General features: G+C 41.2%; 2 protein-coding genes across 6 annotated transcripts in view; one reads left to right on the top strand and one right to left on the bottom strand.

Moving 5' to 3' along the window:
* RAB23 (RAB23, member RAS oncogene family) overlaps nucleotides 1-6,686 on the bottom strand; it is a 37,791-nt gene extending 31,105 nt beyond the window's left edge. Inside the window, exon 1 of the mRNA XM_044422123.1 lies at nucleotides 6,652-6,686. The gene's annotated coding sequence lies outside the window, so the exon portion shown is untranslated. The remainder of the gene's footprint in view (nucleotides 1-6,651) is intronic.
* A 112-nt stretch (nucleotides 6,687-6,798) lies between these two features.
* The window catches only part of PRIM2 (DNA primase subunit 2), a 94,093-nt gene continuing 82,994 nt past the window's right edge, over nucleotides 6,799-17,897 (top strand). For all 5 annotated transcript variants that reach the window (XR_006413902.1, XM_044422094.1, XM_044422095.1 and 2 more), the window contains exons 1-5: nucleotides 6,799-7,040; nucleotides 7,454-7,619; nucleotides 7,885-7,988; nucleotides 10,819-10,898; nucleotides 16,324-16,444. Coding sequence is in view for 4 of the 5 variants with exons in the window: in XM_044422094.1 (XP_044278029.1) it covers nucleotides 7,469-7,619; nucleotides 7,885-7,988; nucleotides 10,819-10,898; nucleotides 16,324-16,444 (456 nt within the window). In the remaining variant the exon portion in view is untranslated. The remainder of the gene's footprint in view (nucleotides 7,041-7,453; nucleotides 7,620-7,884; nucleotides 7,989-10,818; nucleotides 10,899-16,323; nucleotides 16,445-17,897) is intronic.

Consider the following 17,897-nt stretch of genomic DNA (forward strand, 5'->3'; position numbering starts at 1 on the left):
GGTCTTGGAGTACAAAATGAAGCAGGGCACAGGCTGGTAGAATTTTGTCAAGAAAATACAATGGTCATAGCAAACACTCTTTTCCAACAACCCAGGAGATGACTCTACACATGGACATCACCAGATGGTCAACACAGAAATCAGATTGACTATGTGCTCTCCAGCCAAAGATGGAGAAGCTCTATACAGTCAGTAAAAACTAGACCAGGAGCTGACTGTGGCTCAGATCATGAGCTTCTTGTTGCAAAATCTAGGCTTAAATTGAAGAAAGTAGGGAAAAGCACTAGGCCACTCAGGTATGACCAAAATCATATCCCTGATGAATATACAGTAGAGGTGACAAATAGATTTAAGGAATTAGATCTGATAGACAGAGGGCCTGAAGAACTATGGATGGAGGTTTGCAACATTGTACAAGAGGTAGCAACTAAAACCATCCCAAAGAAAAAGAAATGCAAGAAAGCAAAATGGCTGTCTGAGGAAGCTTTACAAATAGCTGAGGAAAGAAGGGAAGCGAAAGGCAAGGGAGAAAGATACACCCAGTTGAACACAGAATTCCAGAGAATTGCTAGAAGAGATAAGAATGCCTTCTTAAATGAACAGTGCAAAGAAATAGAACAATAGAATAGGGAGGACCAGAGATCTCTTCAACAAAATTGGAGATATGAAGAGAACGTTTCATGCAAAGATGGGCATGATAAAGGACCAAAATGGCAGGGAACTAACAGAGGCAGAAGAGATTAAGAAGAGGTGGCAGGATTACACAGAAGAACTATACAAGAAATAGCTTAACGTCCTTGATAAGCACGATGGGGTGGTCACTGACCTCGAGCCAGACATCGTGGAATGTGAAGTCAAATGGGTCTTAGGAAGTCTGAGCAACAACAAAGCTAGTGGAGGCGACAGTATTCCAGCTGAGCTATTCAAACTCTTAAAAGACGATGCAGTAAAAGTGCTACACTCAATATGCCAGCAACCTTGGAAAACAAAACAGTGGCTACAGGATGGAAAAGGTCAGTTTACATTCCAATCCCAAAGAAGGGCAATGACAAAGAATGTTCAAACTACTGCACCATTGCACTCATTGCACATGCTAGCAAAGTTATGCTCAAAATCCTACAAGCTAGGCTCCAGCAGTATGTGGACCGAGAATTACCAGAAGTACAGGCAGGATTTTGAAGAGGGAGAGGAACTAGAGATCAAATTGCCAACATATGCTGGATCATGGAGAAAGCTAGGGAGTTCCAGAAAAACATCTACTTCTGCTTCATTGACTAAGCTAAAGCCTTTGATTGTGTGGATCACAACAAATTGTGGCAAGTTCTTAAAGAGGTGAGAGTACCAGACCATCTTATTTGTCTCTTAGGAAACCTATATGCAGGTCAAGAACCAACAGTGAGAACTGGACACGGAACCACTGATTGGTTCAAAATTGAGAAAGGAGTTTGGCAAGGCTATATATTGTTGCCTTGTCTATTTAACTTATATGCAGAGCACATCATGAGAAAGGCGGGGCTAGATGAATCACCAGTTGGAATTAAGATTGCTGGGAGAAATATCAACAACCTCATATATGCAGATGATACCACTCTCATGGCAGAAAGTGAAGAGGAACTAAAGAGCCTCTTGATGCGGGTGAAGGAGGAGAGCACAAAAGTAGGCTTGAAACTCAACATTAAGAAAACTAAGATCATGGCATCCGGTCCTCTCACTTCCTGGCAAATAGATGGGGAAGAAATGGAGGTAGTGACAGATTTTATTTTCCTGGGCTCCAAGATCACTGCAGACGGGAACTGCAGCCAAGAAATTAAAAGATGCTTGCTCCTGGGGAGGAAAGCTATGGCAAATCTAGACAGCATACTAAAAAGCAGAGACATCACCCTGCCAACAAAAGTGCATATAGTCAAGGCTATGGTTTTCCCAGTTGCAATATATGACTATGATAGTTGGACCATAAGGAAAGCTGAGCGCCGAAAAATTGAGGCCTTTGAATTGTGGTGCTGGAGGAGACTCCTGCGAGTCCCCTGGACCGCAAGGCGATCAAACCAGTCAGTCCTAGAGGAGATCAACCTTAACTGCTCTTTAGAAGGCCAGATACTGAAGATGAAACTCAAATACTTTGGCCACCTAATGAGAAGGAAGGACTCCCTGGAGAAGAGCCTAATGCTGGGAACAATAGATGGCAAAAGAAGGGGATGGCAGAGAATGAGGTGGCTAGATGGAGTCACTGAAGCAGTTGGTGTGAGCTTAAGTGGACTCCGGGGGATGATGGAGGACAGGAAGGCCTGGAGGAATGTTGTCCATGGGGTTGTAATAGCTCGGACATGACTTTGTGACTAACAACGACACCAACACAGAAGCTTTCACAATTTCTATTTCATCATTGTTGACATTAAAGTTCTGTAATTCTTCTGCAGTTATGATTTTTGTTTTCTTGATGTTCAGTTGCAATCCTTTTACTCTACTTTCACTTACAGCAAGAGTCATTTCACTTCATTGCTGGTTTTTGCCAGTAATATGGTATCATCTTAATATTTTCCACCAGTGTTCAATCCTACTTCCTCCAGTCCCAATCCAGCTTTCCTGGATATGTTCTGCATACAGATTGAACAAGCAGGGAGATAAAATACACCCTTGCCTGGAGACATTACCTATAGAAAACCATGCTCCCATCAGGACAAGCAAGTGCTGTAGCACATCCATTTCTCCTAGAACAACCCACAGCTTCTCATGATCCACACAGCTAAGGCCTTGCTGTAGTTTGGAAATCACAGATTGATCTTCTTTAGAAATTATTTGGTGCGCTCCAATAGCCAATGTATTTGTGAGATTGCTTTGCTCAGATAATCTTGGGGAACAATACACATCAAAAGGAGGAGCTTGCCCTCTAGACACTGTACCTTGAAAGGTTTAGGATCTTTTGCTGGGGTTTAATGCATGCTGGCAGAAAGGAATTCGCCCTAGCATTACATTCAGATAGACACACAACACACCTAGAAAGCAAAGAAAATTTTATTCAAAAGAAAATGTACAGCAGGGAGAAACTCTTAACCCAATGTTGTCGAGGCAGCAAATATTCATGTTGCATCCTAATGTGATTCCGTATTTCTGAGGAGGTAAAAAGTCTTCTGCATAACAGTCTTGTAGACAGAAAGAAGCTAACAGGAACAGAGGGTGTCCAAGGCTATTACCTATCTGTTGGTTGCCCTGTGCAGTCACCTCTCAACAGCAGTCTCTTGTTTAGGCAGGAGGGGTGGGTACAAGTAGCCCATGAACCAGGATGGGTGCCAGGTCTGTGTTCAGAGCCTACCCACTTCAATTTTCTTAGTCCTTGGTTCTTATGCTATTTTCCATGAACTTGTTTCTACTGAAATGGGAAAGTTCGCATTCTTTCTTACACTTCTGCTGTTTATTTATTTGATTTATACTCTGCCCTACTAGCCAGAAAGGCTCTGGGTGGGGGGTTTACAGGATTTATGAGATTTACAATGTACATAATAAAACAAATAATATTAAATTATCAAACAACACAACAGTAAAATCTGAAAAGTCAAATGCTGCTATGAAACTTCACAATGAGCTCAAGTCTTTGCCAATAAAGATGCACTAAAAAGCACAACAAGACATAATATGTAAAATATTATAAAACCTTAAAATTATCTTAATTAAAATACTGGGTTAATAAAAAGGTCTTTGTCAGGCACTGAAAAGAATAAAGGGAAGGCACCAGGTGATCCTCTTCGGGGAGCTGATTCCAGAGTTGAGATGCCACTGCCATTAAGGCCCTTCTTCTTATAGCCACCCTTATTTCTTGCAGAGCCACCCTCCCTCTTTTAAAACAGAGGTGGGGAAATCTGTGGCCCTCCAGATGTTGCTAGACTACAGCTCCCACCATCCCTGAGCAGTGGGCCCGCCAGCTAAGACCAATAGATTCTGGAGTTGAACAAACTCAGGTCCCTGCCTTTACTTAGGCTAAGGCCACACACCCCATGTAGCCGTGATATACAGTGAGAATGAGACCATGCTTACTTTAAGGGGAAATCGCTTTAGCTTATGCTGGACTGTTTATCTGCAAGAATTCCATCATTCATTCTTTATCCCATTCACATTGGCTAGCCCAAGTCATCACGTCACTTACCCAACACATCCCACATCCTGTGGGAGCCTGTCTTTGCAGTGCTTGGCATTCAGTCAATATTAATTTTATACACACTCCAGACTATAATCTCAAATGTCCCCTCTTCTTTTGAAATTCAGCTTTAACATCAGGCATTTCTCATTCAATTCTCATTCATAAAAATTCTTTGTAGCAACACCTTCAGCATCACTTTGACTACATGGGAAATTAGTGCAATGGCTGTATAGTTGCTGCAATCCTCAGCATCTTCTTTCTTGGGGACTGGAATGCATATTGAGCATTTATAGTCTATGGGCCATTGTTTACTTCTGTTGGAACCCTAACTACTTCAGGTGCTTCATTCCTTGTGAGAGCTTTCAGAAGAGCAAGTTCTTCTTTATAGGATTCCTCTTCAAAGGAGTTTGTCATCCTTTCATCTCTGCTGTATATTGTGTCCACCTGCATTTTATCCTGGTCAGATAGTATGTTCTCTTTTTCGTCTTTGAGCATTTGTTATCTATGATTTAGCATATTAATTGCTAACTCCAGATCATTTTAATTTTTATATCTCTGAAGATTACTAACATGAAAAATCATTGTCACATATTTGCAGCTTCCAGTGGGAAATCAGTATTATGAATGATCAGGGGAGTCAGTATTCTGAATTATCAGTGTTGCTCACAGCACATAATTTAAACCTAATATTGCCAATTATAAGTTCTTATGTTATTGTAGGTAGTGATTTGGATAATAACTTCTCAAAGAAGAGTGGCAGAGTGATAATATCAGTTCTTGGATTCTAATATTGATAGTTAAATTTTTGCCCTTTATAAGCAGTTTTTCTCCTTTCAAATCTGAATCCTGAGACTTTGTTACTGTTACTTTCTTCTACTGTAATTCGCAGAAAGCTGAAAAATTAGCTCAGCTCAATTACGATATTTTGTGCAATCCAAAAGTTAATCTATGCTGCTTTTTAAAAAATCACAGAAGGTTTCAAGGAGACACCACTAGGGGGCAATATGATAATTAAAAACTAAAAAACACTGTGTACTTCCCTCTTCTCTCCTGTAGGAAGTAAAGGAAGGCAATACCGGATGGCTTTGAGTTTTAAATCTATCTATCTATATAATTTATTTGATTTTTACAATTTTCCAACAAAAACAAACATCTGTGAAAAACTGCTGAGAATACAAAACAAGAATAGACAGAAAAAAAGGAAAAACAAAATAAAAACACACAAAAGCCGTCTATAGATCTTTCACATACACACAGTTCCTGTTCCACATCAGTAAATAGGTTGCAACTTTTTCCTAAGTATGCTATTATTATTTAAAGATGTCAATGTACTGCTTAATTGCACTCCCACATCCTAAAAGTTATCCTCTGGCCTCCACAAGTGGACTATGCAAGGGCCAGAGGATAGTATGAGGTTAAGGGCCTCATGGGGATACAAAGAGAAAACATCTCCCTCAACAATGCAATGGACTGAAGACCTCACAGCCTGGCATCCTATGAGAGAGTACACTGCCCACAACTTTGATTTTTAAATCTTGCTGGAAGAGCGTTCAGGGCAGATGCTCTGGCCACCCTCTGTTCTCATGCAAGGCAGCCCCAGGCAGAGCATCCCACCTGTGCCTTCAGTGGAAGGGCGGTAATTATGGACGGGTATTTGTATTCCTCAAGAAGGAAAAATGAGAAAACTGAGACTGCCATACTTTGGATCTATCATGAGAAGGCAAGTTTCCCTAGAGAAGACAATCATGCTAGAGAAAGGCGAAGGCAGAAGACGAAAGCGACGACCAACTATGAGATGGATTGACTCCATAAAGGAAGCCACAGCCTTCAATTTAGAAGAGCTGTGCGGGGCTGCATGGAGAGGACATTCTGGAGGGCGGAATCACAGGGTCGCCCTAAATCGGAGACTACTCGACAGCGCAAAACAACATTTGTACTTCAGCACAGCTTTTTCAATGCTGAAACACGAACGCGGAAGCATATAATTAGCGGCATACAGCTCGAAAGAAGTGAAGACGCCACCTTTGCTTGCCCTGCCCCGTCAGGGGTTGGAGACGAAACTATGTCCCTGTTAAGTCCTACTGCCAATCTCTTACTTGTGAAGTTTCTAACCTCTAGATGCTTATAATCCCTAATTGATTTACATATAGATATTAAAATCCCTCTAAATTATTAATATTAAAATCACATTTAACACATTTTGTCAAAACAGTGCTCCTCTCGGTGGCTCCGTATCAACTTTTCCCAACGTGGTACTCGCCAGATATATAGGATTACAATTCACAAGATCTGGGTGGGAGATGCTGGGAGCTGTTATTCAACACCATGGAGGAGGAAAACTGATGTTTTGTCACAATTACGCCATGCGAGCGGAAAAAAGGAATCCTGAAAAAAAGTAAGCGGAGGGGGAAATGCGCTGTGTAAACCTTTCCTTCTTTACGTCTACGATTAAGCTCTTTTCCCCTCATAGGACGGCGTTCAAACGGAAGTAGGAAGTGAAGGTTGCCCTCAGCTCTTACCTCCCCCTTATCTCTATGGTATTCACAGGCTGAGCCGCGGTCCGAGCTCAAGATCGGCTGTCACCATAGAGGAAGCAGTGTCTCGCTCTGAAGGCCCTCCGACTTCCGTCCTCGCGCGTTTTCATCATTCGCTGTTTCTCTCGTTTTCCCGCCCCCTCCGATAACTGGCCCGGGAAGTAAAGGGAGAAAGGCAGGGGCGTTGTCATGGTAACCACGGAAGCTGGCGGGAAGGGTCGGCTTGATCCGAATCTAAACGAGCCTCGAACCCGGAAAAAAGACGTCACAGGGCAGGGGCGGGGCGGCTGCTCTTTTTGCGCGGGAAATTGGGAGCGGCTGCTGGTGGTGCCAGACGCGATTGCAGGAGGCGGCTGGTCAGAGGAGCCTGCGGGGTGAGTGGCTTTCAGGAAATGGGATTCATGGATGCAGGGAAGAAGGGATTTCTTATTTATTTATCTACTAGATTTATATCTGGCTTATGTTCAGGGGGTTTCCCCTTTTGTAGGAAGAGTGAACCCGTGTCACTGTTCGTGGAAGAGCAATGTATCTGGAGACTGTTTTCTGTAACTGTGCGACTTGTGCTTTGAACCCGGTGGAGGGCAGGCTTTGTGAAGAAAGAGGGTCAAACGCACAACTAATACAGTTGAATTTTGAAATTCTTCCAAATTTAGCAGGAGATTTTGGCTTTGAATAATGTCATCTGTTTTTAATATATCCTTGGGATGAATTTAGGTTCTGAAGTTGCATATTATTTTGCTACTGTGTGATTACTCAGTTACAAAACTCTTGCTGTGACTCTTTATAGGTTTACTTGAAGAAAATGCAGTTTTCTGGAAGAGGTAGAAGGAAGTTGAAGTTGGCAAACACCAGCCAAGTTCTTTATCCACTTAGTGTTCACTTCTATGCAGAACCTCCTACTGAGAATATCTCTCTAATAGAATTTGAAACTTTTGCTGTTGACAGACTTAAATGTGAGTAGTAATACAGAATAGAATGAAACGTATTATGTTTTATGTGGCTCTCCAGAGTGCTGAATGCTGTAATTCTGCAAAACTGTGCTTTGAAATTATATTTATTCTCATGCTTTTCATGATTGTAGATTCCATATTACAATCCTTAATGTAAGATTAATATGATCTTTTTTAAAATTTTAATTATTAGTTGCTATCCATTGCACAGACTACATATCTTTGATTGTCACTAGCACATTTCAACGCTGTTGCCTGTTCTTTGCAGTGCTCAAAACAGTTGAAAATCTTGGTGTGAGTTACGTAAAAGGTACTCCTAACTACAAGCAGAAACTGGAATTGGAACTTAAGCATCTTAAATTTCCCTTTCATGTAAGTAAAATGGAAAAATATGCCTTTGACTCTGAATATAAATCTTGCATTCAGTTTGTAGTTGTGACAGCTCTAGAACAAACATTTGTAGAGTTGAATGGGTACTGGATGGGTACTGACAGACTAAGATTAAGAAATGGTTACATTCTGTCAACTATTGGGTTTTCTGTCAAATATGCTTGAGGAAAGCAGAGAGTAGATCTCCAGTTGTTCTGGACTTCAGCTCCAAGCATCCCTGACCGTTGTCCAGGCTCACAGCTGCTTCTGGGAGTTGAAGTCCAAAACATGAGAAAAGTTACCCCTGATGTAGTTCATATTAGATCTGTTCAAAGCCCCGTAAGCCATGGTATGTCTTGTTGACATCAGTTGACATGTGCTAGGGCTCCTGAATCTACTGCTGTTCAGAATCTATTGTATGACATGACTATCAGAACTGAAAGGGGTTGGAGGACCAGACATCTCACCAAGTAGATGCTGATGGATGTATAAACATTTTTGCCTGCAATTGCCAGCTTTGATGAAAGTAGCAGGAAATAGCTAAGTTGTTTTCTGGAAGACTGTCTCCTTTCTTAAAATACTTTAGCAATGACAGATGAACCCTTAAGGAAATCGAGGCCAACCCTGTTTCCATTCTTAAGTGGGTGGCAGAGGTGTCCCAAAGGAGACCCAAGATTTTCCTTAAGATTTATTTTGAAATATTTCCACCTGGGCAAGAAAAAATGGTTTCAACTGCAGATTTTTACCCCATGTAGCAGCTTAATTTTTTAAAGTGCAAGGGCTATTATTTATTTGATTTATATCCCTCCTTTTTTCTTACAAAGAACTCAAGACAGCTTACATCATTCTCTTCCGCCTCCTGTCAATGTAATCTTCCCAACAACTACCTTGTGAAGTAAGTTGGGCTAAGAGTATGTGACTGGCCCAAAGTTATCAAGTTAGCTCCGTGAGTGAGCAGGGACTAGAACACAAATTGCCTGAGGCCCAGTTGCACGCTCTTACCCACTACGCCACACTGGCTCTCCATGACTATTACTTAGTGTCCCATATAAAAGAAAAAATCAAAATAACCCCTACGGTATGATGAGCTGCACATTGTTAATGTTCTATTATGATGTACTTTTCAGGATATAAATTTCTGGAATGAAGCACCTAACTATTTAAAAAGGGGTTTTATTGTACTGTGGCTCCTTCAAAAGCCTGCCTGATTACTCTGGATAAAAAAAGTTTTTAGATGATTATTGGTAGATGATTATTTGTTTCCATTTTGAAGGAATGACCGAAGGCTTCTGCAATTGACAATACAACTTTATAAAAATAGGAAACCATCAATCAGCATACAGCTTAAATACCACATATGATGCCATATCCTTCCCACAGGCCTTTCCTCGGTTCAGGGAGCCAATCAGCTATCTAAATGCTGAATCTGAGATTGTAGGCCACACTGGTGGAGTATCTAGGTTAGGAGTTCAGTATTTAGAAAATGACTCCCTTTTAATATCATTGTAGATGGCTACAAAATGCTGAACTAAGTCTCCACTGAAATACTGTGTTAAGAATAAAATTAGATGGTTTGGTGCTAGTAGCTACCAGTTCCCAGAACTTTTTGGCATTCTTTTATATGAAGGCCCCATTCTCTTCATTGGTCTTTATAAAAGGAGAGTTTCTTAGCTGTCAAACATGTATTGAGAGCAAAACTGAATCAAATTGAATTGAGAAGTCAGATCTATCTACCCTGGCTCTATTCTGAAATTTTCATAAATCATGGCACTTTAACCTGCATTCCTGGTCAAACAAGCTATTCCTTATTAAGACCCCCCACCCCACCCCATGCTGGACCTACTTTGATTAGGTGGAAATTCAACTCAAATGATATTGTAAAAAATGTCATAAATATAGAAGTTGGATGGTATTGCAAGATGCCTCCATTTTAACATTTCCTTGGGAAGGAGCAGATTCATGCTCTTCTCACTAAGACCTCCATGCCATTTAAGGCATTGTTTATCTGAATCTCCTAAATAGTGCTGGTAACAGCATAATACAAGTGAAGAAGATTATGATCAGGGCAGGTGGTCACTCTCTCAACTATTATATATTTCAAATGAATGGACTTGGGAAAAGAATGATAAGAAAACAAAAATATTGATATTGGTATGACAATATAGGATATCATTAGGAATTTAAAAGGATAGAATCTGTGAATTATACAGTCAGTACCCTGAAGACTATAAAACCCAGATCAGAAGCAGAAATCAGAATATAGAGCTGTTGTTTATTCAGCACCTTGTTCATAGAGATCCAAGGAAGATATCTCGAAGACTAAGCTAGCCTGTGCCTTTTAAATAAAACTATGTATATCTTGGTGAATCTTGGTATATCCTGGCATTAAAATTCCCAGCAATGATGTCAGTATCAGGCAGCAATTGCTAAGCTTTCTCCAGCAAAGTGTGCAGAAAAGACCTAATCTGGAACCAAAGATTTCCTACCTTCAGGAAAGTAAACATTAATACAAAGAATAGACCCCAGATATTTGCTGTCTCAACTGTCTGAATAAACTCAGACCAGTCTGTTTGCTGAAGGTAGGACTTAATTGACATTAAAGTTGCTATCCTTCCATGGGAACCAAACAAAGGAACAGAACCCTACAAGTAAAGAAATAGCCTGACACCAAGTCTTCTGCAAAAAGATGATGTCAAAATTATTCAAACATTGGAGGTCAAAGGAAAAATCCATTGTGCAAGCTTGCCTTCTGCTCATGCAATTTTGGATTTCAGCTAGTATCTATGATATGTTATAGGGATGCTATCCAAATTTTCTTCTCTTTTATAATTAGGCTTTGGCTGAGGAGGAACATGAGGCAAGAAGAAAAGATCATATTTCACACTTCATACTGCGCCTTGCCTTCTGTCAGTCGTATGTACTGCTTGTCTAATTATTTTTCATTTCCATCTATAGATATCAATATATATACACTTCTCATTTTATTATTTGGAAAGTTATATTTTTCAGCTATTCATGGAGCAGCCTTCCATAACCTTTCAGAATTAGCAGCATTACAGACATTACATCATACCTTGGTCAATCATGCTCCAAACATCATTGTAACAGTCATTACTTTGCCTCCAAAGATTATGTCTTCTGATGCAACAGTAAACTTTATGTTTGTTGCTTTAACTATGAGTTGTATGTTTCTTCTCTGATATATTTCTATCAAGCAAGCCAGTTTTAAGTCCAGATGTCACAACAATCTAAACTTGACAAACAAGCAAAAATAAATTTCCTATTTATGATTTATAGCTGGTGGGATAGTTAAATAGTGTTGTAGTTAAATTAGTGAAATAAGTCACTAATATGTAAAAGTGTGCAAGCTACTTACAGAGACAGGCCATTATACAGTGACTTTTTTAGGAAGCAGATAATCATTTTCTTTTAAACAGTGAAGAAAATCTAGGCCTTGTGATTAGGTGGGTTAATAAAAATAATTTAGGTTCTATGTATGTTCAGACAGGAAAAAAGCTCTATGACTTCTAGGTTGGGCCAGCCATGCTAGCTGGAACATGCTGGGAGTTGTAGGGCTTTTTCTGCATACAATTGTGCCTTTAAAGGTTTGAAGCTAAAATGTTACATTCTGCATCCTGTTTCAGAGGTGATTCATACAAAGAAAACTTCAGGTATTATTTTTCAGTGAATGTTATAGCTTGTTGGTAATAAAACCAAACTGTTCATTTGCTAGAGCTTTCAGCAGTTCAGCAGTGCCACCAAGAGGCAAAAGATTGTATTTTCATTCTTTGTTTTATTCATTAGTGTTGTTTGATAATGTAGCTCAACTTTACTGTAAGATACGGTAACTCATTTTCCCATGAATACCTTGTCGGTTGCCATATATTTAATACTTAATTTTAAACAAGGGCACATGTTATTGAATTGTTCATGCTTCCTTACCATTCGTTATATAACACATGCACAGTTGTGGAAAAAACTCAACTGATCCTTTTAAAAAAATATATTGAATTTTTATATTCCTACGAGCTTCTTTCAGTAACCAGCATCTGCAAACCACATAGGCTGGATACAGAGTCAGAGTAGGCCCGTTCATATCAATGAGATGTAAGTTACTCAACCAAAGCCCCATTGATTTCAGGGATCTTTTAAGTATGGTGAAGTTTGCATTTCCTTGTATATCAGAAGTATTTTGAAATGGAGGCAAGATTGCCTTACTACCCAACACCTTCAGGCTGGGTGATGTCGGAACATGGCCCCATTCCCTAGTGTCAACCCTTCCTTTCTCCTTTTATCCGCCCTCTTTTTTTTTTCTTTTTTTTGCAAGGACACATAGAATTTATTTATTTATTAAATCATTTTTATGCCGCCCCATTCGCCGAAGCCTCGGGGCGGCTCACAACATTAAATTAAAATACAAACATTAAGTTATAACATTAAGTTAAAATTTTTGTAAGATGCAAACATTAAGTTAAAATATAAAAAATAACAATGTAAAATAAGTCGCCCTGGCCAGATAAAATCCAATAATATTAACAGTTAAAATGACGCTTAAATAAAAAGGTCTTTGCCTGGCGCCGAAAAACAAATAACGACGGTGCCAGGCGGACCTCTCTGGGGAGCGCATTCCATAGATTAGGCACCACCGCAGAGAAAGCCCTCCTCCGAGTACCCACCCTCCTGATTTCTTTCACGGAGGGTTCCCGGAGAAGGGCCTCTCCCGCAGATCTCGAGGGGCGGGCGGGCATATATGGATGTAAGCGCTCCTTCAGGTAACCAGGCCCCAAGCCGTTTAGGGCTTTATAGGTCATAACCAACACCTTGAATTGGGCCCGGACTTCAATGGGAAGCCAGTGAAGCTGACGGAAAACTGGAGTCATGTGAACATAACGCCCAGTCCCCGTCAGCAGCCTGGCAGCTCTATTTTGAACCAGTTGAAGTATCCGGACCATCTTCAAGGGTAGCCCCACGTAGAGCGCGTTGCAGAAGTCAAGGCGGGAAGTCACCAGCATGTGTGTCACTGTCGCCAGACAGTCGTACTCCAGGTAGGGGCGCAGCTGATGCATCAGCCGAAGCTGAAGGAAAGCGCTCCTCGCCACTGCTGTCACCTGAGCTTCCAGTGAAAGCTCCGGGTCAAGGAGCACTCCCAGGCTGCGGACCTTGTCCCTAAGAGGGAGTGCAACCCCATTCAGGACTAGGTTCAATTCACCTTCTCCGAAGCCGGAACCGCCTACCAACAGGACCTCCATCTTGTCTGGATTGAGCTTCAGTTTATTGGCCCTCATCCAGCCCATTACCTCGGCCAGGCACCGGTTCAGTACAGCCACTGCCTCACCTGGATTGGTGGAAAACGAGAGGTAGAGCTGGGTATCATCAGCGTACTGATGGTTCCGCAGCCCACACCTCCTGATGACCTCTCCCAGCGGTTTCATGTAGATGTTGAACAGCAAAGGGGACAAAATGGACCCCTGCGGTACTCCATGGCATAGCTGCCATGGTGCAGAGCCATAGCCCCCCAGCACCACCTTCTGGAACCGGCCATTGAGATAGGAGCAGAACCACTGCAAAGCAGTGCCTCCGACCCCCAATCCCACTAGCCTATCCAGAAGGATACCATGGTCGATGGTATTGAAAGCTGCTGAGAAGTCCAGGAGAACCAACAGGGATGCACTCCCCCTGTCCTTCTCCCTGCACAGGTCATCGTACAGGGTGACCAAGGCAGATTCAGTACCGTACCCGGGTCTGAAGCCGGACTGAAATGGGTCCAGATAATCAGTTTCATCCAAGAGTGCTTGGAGTTGTCCCGCCACCACCCGCTCTAACACCTTGCCCAGAAACGGGATGTTGGCCACTGGTCTATAGTTAGTGGCCATCTCTGGATCTAGTGACGCCTTCTTCAGGACCGGTCGGACTACCGCCTCTTTTAAAGGGGCAGGCACCCGACCCTCCCTCAGAGAAGCGTTAATCGCTTCCAAAATCCAGGTCCCAATCCCGTGCTTGGAATTATTTATTAACTAAGACAGGCAAGGGTCCAATAAGCAAGTGGTGGGACGTACTCGTCCAAGCACCTTGTCCACATCATCGGGCCGCAATAACTGAAATTCATCCAATAATTCTGGACCAGACGGCAGCATTGGTGTCTCCCCAAAAACCTCGGATTCACTAGTGGTGTCCAGCTCGTGACGAATCTGAGCGATTTTCTCCCTGAAATGCCTGGCAAAGTCGTCACAGCGGGCCTTTGAGGGTGGAATAAGGTCTTCCTTAGGACCTGGACGAACCAGGCCTTGCACCACTCGAAAAAGCTCCGCCGGACGGCATTGTGAGGAGGCAATGGAAGCGGAAAAAAACCTCTTTTTTGCCGCCCTCACCGCCACAGCATAGGCCCGATAGTGGGCTCTCAAGTGTGTGCCTGCTCCCAGCATGGAGAAACCCAGAGTGCTCTGAGATCAGAGATACCAATAGGAAAGTATGGCTGCTTGGGTATGGGACTTGTCTGCACAGGGAATAGTAGCTGCTTATCCCCACGTGTGAGTGAATCACAGTCCCTGTCATCTTTCATCCTTGCTGCCATCTCTGTGAGAATGAGCAGCTGTTCTTACTCATTCATGGACAAGTCCGAACCGAACTTCTGGGTATCCATGCTGCTGTCCATAATCTGAGATTTCTTGCTTGTTGTGCCCCAGCAGGTGAATCCCAGCTGTGATCTCAGACTGGAGATAACAGTGGGGATCTCATCTAAGGGGTTTCCTCCAAGGGCATAAGACCCACCCCTTGGGATAATCTTGGGAGGTAGCATGGGCCGTAAGGGTGCCTTGCAGATTAGGCCCATGGACTGGAGGACCCGCATCCCTGCTGCATATGCTGTTTATCTCCAACACTGGTGTCTCCAGCCTTATAAATAATAGTGACTTGGCTTTAATAGGCATGTTTGGTGATATACTGTTTCAGTGTTAAGGGTAAAACATTGCCAGTTAGATGCTGATCATAATTCTTTGATAACTCTAGTAGTACCTTACTCAGCCAAGGTACTAGCCAAACCTCAGAACAGTTGAACCCATTGATATGCCTATTTGTAGGAAATGGATGCTTTCTACCTATTTAAGTTTCTAACCAGAACTTTTTGGTTTCCTTCAGAAAGAACTGATGCTTATTTTACACTGAATGTTGACAATCCCTGATGAATTTCTGAATGTCTAGAATCTCAGAGCTACTTAGAGTTAAGTTGACTTAAATGTGATTGTTGGCATTCACTGGGATATACTGTCTAAATAGTGACATATATTCATTTTTATTTATTCATAAAATTTAATTAGGGTTGTCAATATTCCCCAACATCTGGGCAGATACTTCACTGCAGCATCTTCTTATATTGTTGTCCTATTAGTGTGTTGCGGTTAGGATCAATATAATGGGTCATACCCAGACTTGTTCTTCCATGAATAAAAGGACTTTTTGTCTGAAGAAATGACTGATATCCAGCTGAGGCTTTACCTGGAGTAGCTTTTCAAGAGGCTGTAGGTAGAATGAATTGTTAAAAAAATGCTCTGTACCCTTCCCTCAATGGGAGCATCCTCTGAGTGGAACTCTGCTCATGGGAACTGTGGACCCAACCCAGTGTTGAAAGTAAGATATCAATAAAAATATAGAATGTTGATTTAAAAAGTTACGGCCTTTGGCATGAGGAGAAGCAACTGTATTTCAAGTTTATGTGAAGTCTCTGCACAGCAATGTTTCTCTTGGTGCTGTGATCCAAGGTGAACTGACACCAGGAGGACTGAATGGGAGGAGAGAGACATGATTGATACCTTTCTGTTTTTTGACCCTATAAACAAACTTCTTCTCCTGTGCTTTTCAGAACCCATGGAATTTTAGCTGAAATTAGCTCAGTTAACTATCTTTCTTGGATTGGTGTCATTGGTTAATCATGTTTCTCTGTGTTGCTTTGCTTCTTTTAGCTATTTCAGGTGTCTGAATATTCTGGAATTTTTGTTTTGACCAATTTTAATGGAACTCAGTAGGATAGTGCTGAATAAGTGTGTATCTAGATGTTCTCAAAAACTTAGGCGTCATTATTGTATGGAAGGTTCTTTTGTCTAGATAAAAGAAATACGGGAGAGGGTAGTAACACAAAAATGAGCTCTGTCATTATTTTTTAAAGACAGCAATTCAGAAACAAATTATGTAGGGAACTTAGTTCTGATGATAAAAACTTGAATGTGACAGGACTGCAGGTTAATTTTTGCACCCACCAATTTATCTTTCAAAGGGTATATCTAGAAGACTACAGTCTAATTTTAAACTGAATGAATGTTAACATGTATAAAATGTTATTCTGCAGGGAGGAACTTCGTCGGTGGTTTATCCAACAAGAAATGGATCTTTTCCGGTATAGATTTACTCAGCTAAATGACTCATTGATTGAAAAGTTCCTTCAGTATGCCAATTTGGCATATGATATTGTAAGTACTTTCATATATTTTTTTGCATTCCATGATTTTTAATGAGTGTTTGCGGTGGGGTAGCAATGCTTAGTATTTGGCTGGAAGACTGAATAATGATTACAAGCTTTTTCCTCCCTGCTTTTGATCCTCTGGCTGTGAGTCAGCTCTGAATTTTCAGTTTTATAGCACATGCTTGGGCTGCAGTACTTCTCAGCAGAAATCTATTTCGGTCTCTGGCAGTGCCTAATGCTAGATTTTATATTGCTTGTGTGTGCATTGCTGATGTAGGGACTAGGCTCCTTCTCCCAAAATACAGCATTTCAAGGTTGTTACCTCAGAATCTGAATCAGAAATGGAAGAAGAGGTGGACTCAAAATTCTTAGCTGAAATGCCAAGGCCAGCAGATGTAACAATAAGTCAAGAGGCCAATGAGAACCAGACCATGTTTTTGTTTTGTTTTGTTTGAAATGCCATTGAACAGGTGAATTTAGGTGGGGATAGATGTAACATAATCTGTCATATGGTATAACATCAGTTCAAAAGAACAGACCAACTGCAGCTTCCAGTAATAGGAACCACTCTGAGTATGAAACTAACTCCTTTTGATTGGGAAGGAAGGAGACAGATTCTCTTTGGAACCAAGTTCTTAGCATTAAGCTATATTTCCCTAAACACTGGTACTCTAACTTCACTAGTGCATTATGTTAACTTCTGCAATATGCATGTTCCTGGGCATTTATATACTGGTTAAAACTTGTTTATGAAAACTCTAAAACAGGATATATGTTCCTCTTCCAGAAAGACAATTACAACAGCCAGTGGTCTAAAGCTATCAGAGGTAAATTACAGATTTTAGGTTTTTCTGATAGTTTTTTTGTCCACACAAGGTATTTCCCAAACAAGACATTCTCTTGCACACCAGATCAAGGACATTGATCTTCTATGTTCCTTATCTGCTGTACAAACTACCTGTTCTTCAATTTATTCAGGCTTGACTTTCAATATTCAGAGCAGTGCAAAATATCTTGCAAATTTGACTATTCCTGAATATCAGAACAGTTTTTCAAAACTGTTGAAAAGTAGAATTGATGTAACTCCCTCTGCTGTGTTGGATGGACAATAAATTTGAATTGACTTTATTTTGCAATACTTTATCACAAAACCTAACTGGCCAGTTTTAACATGATGAAGTCTGCAGTTAGAAGCCTCCTGTCCTGATCTGCCTTGGAAGGAGATACTGGGGAAAGACTGGCCTCTAACAGTTGAGGGTATTCATAATGATTGTTCCTGGGACAAAAGGTGTAAAGATGGGGACTATGGTGCATAAAGGCAACACACAATACTGATGTCAGCATGATACTTGAGTCCTTGCTTTGACAGCACTTAGCTAAAGTTTTACAACTCGATGTAAACACATCTGTAGGTATGCATACTAGAAGCAGCTAAAAAAGTGAAACATTCCTATTTTATG

The sequence above is a fragment of the Varanus komodoensis genome, unplaced genomic scaffold (assembly GCF_004798865.1).
Source record: "Varanus komodoensis strain SLA01 unplaced genomic scaffold, ASM479886v1 scaffold12, whole genome shotgun sequence".
Lineage (NCBI taxonomy): Eukaryota > Metazoa > Chordata > Lepidosauria > Squamata > Varanidae > Varanus > Varanus komodoensis.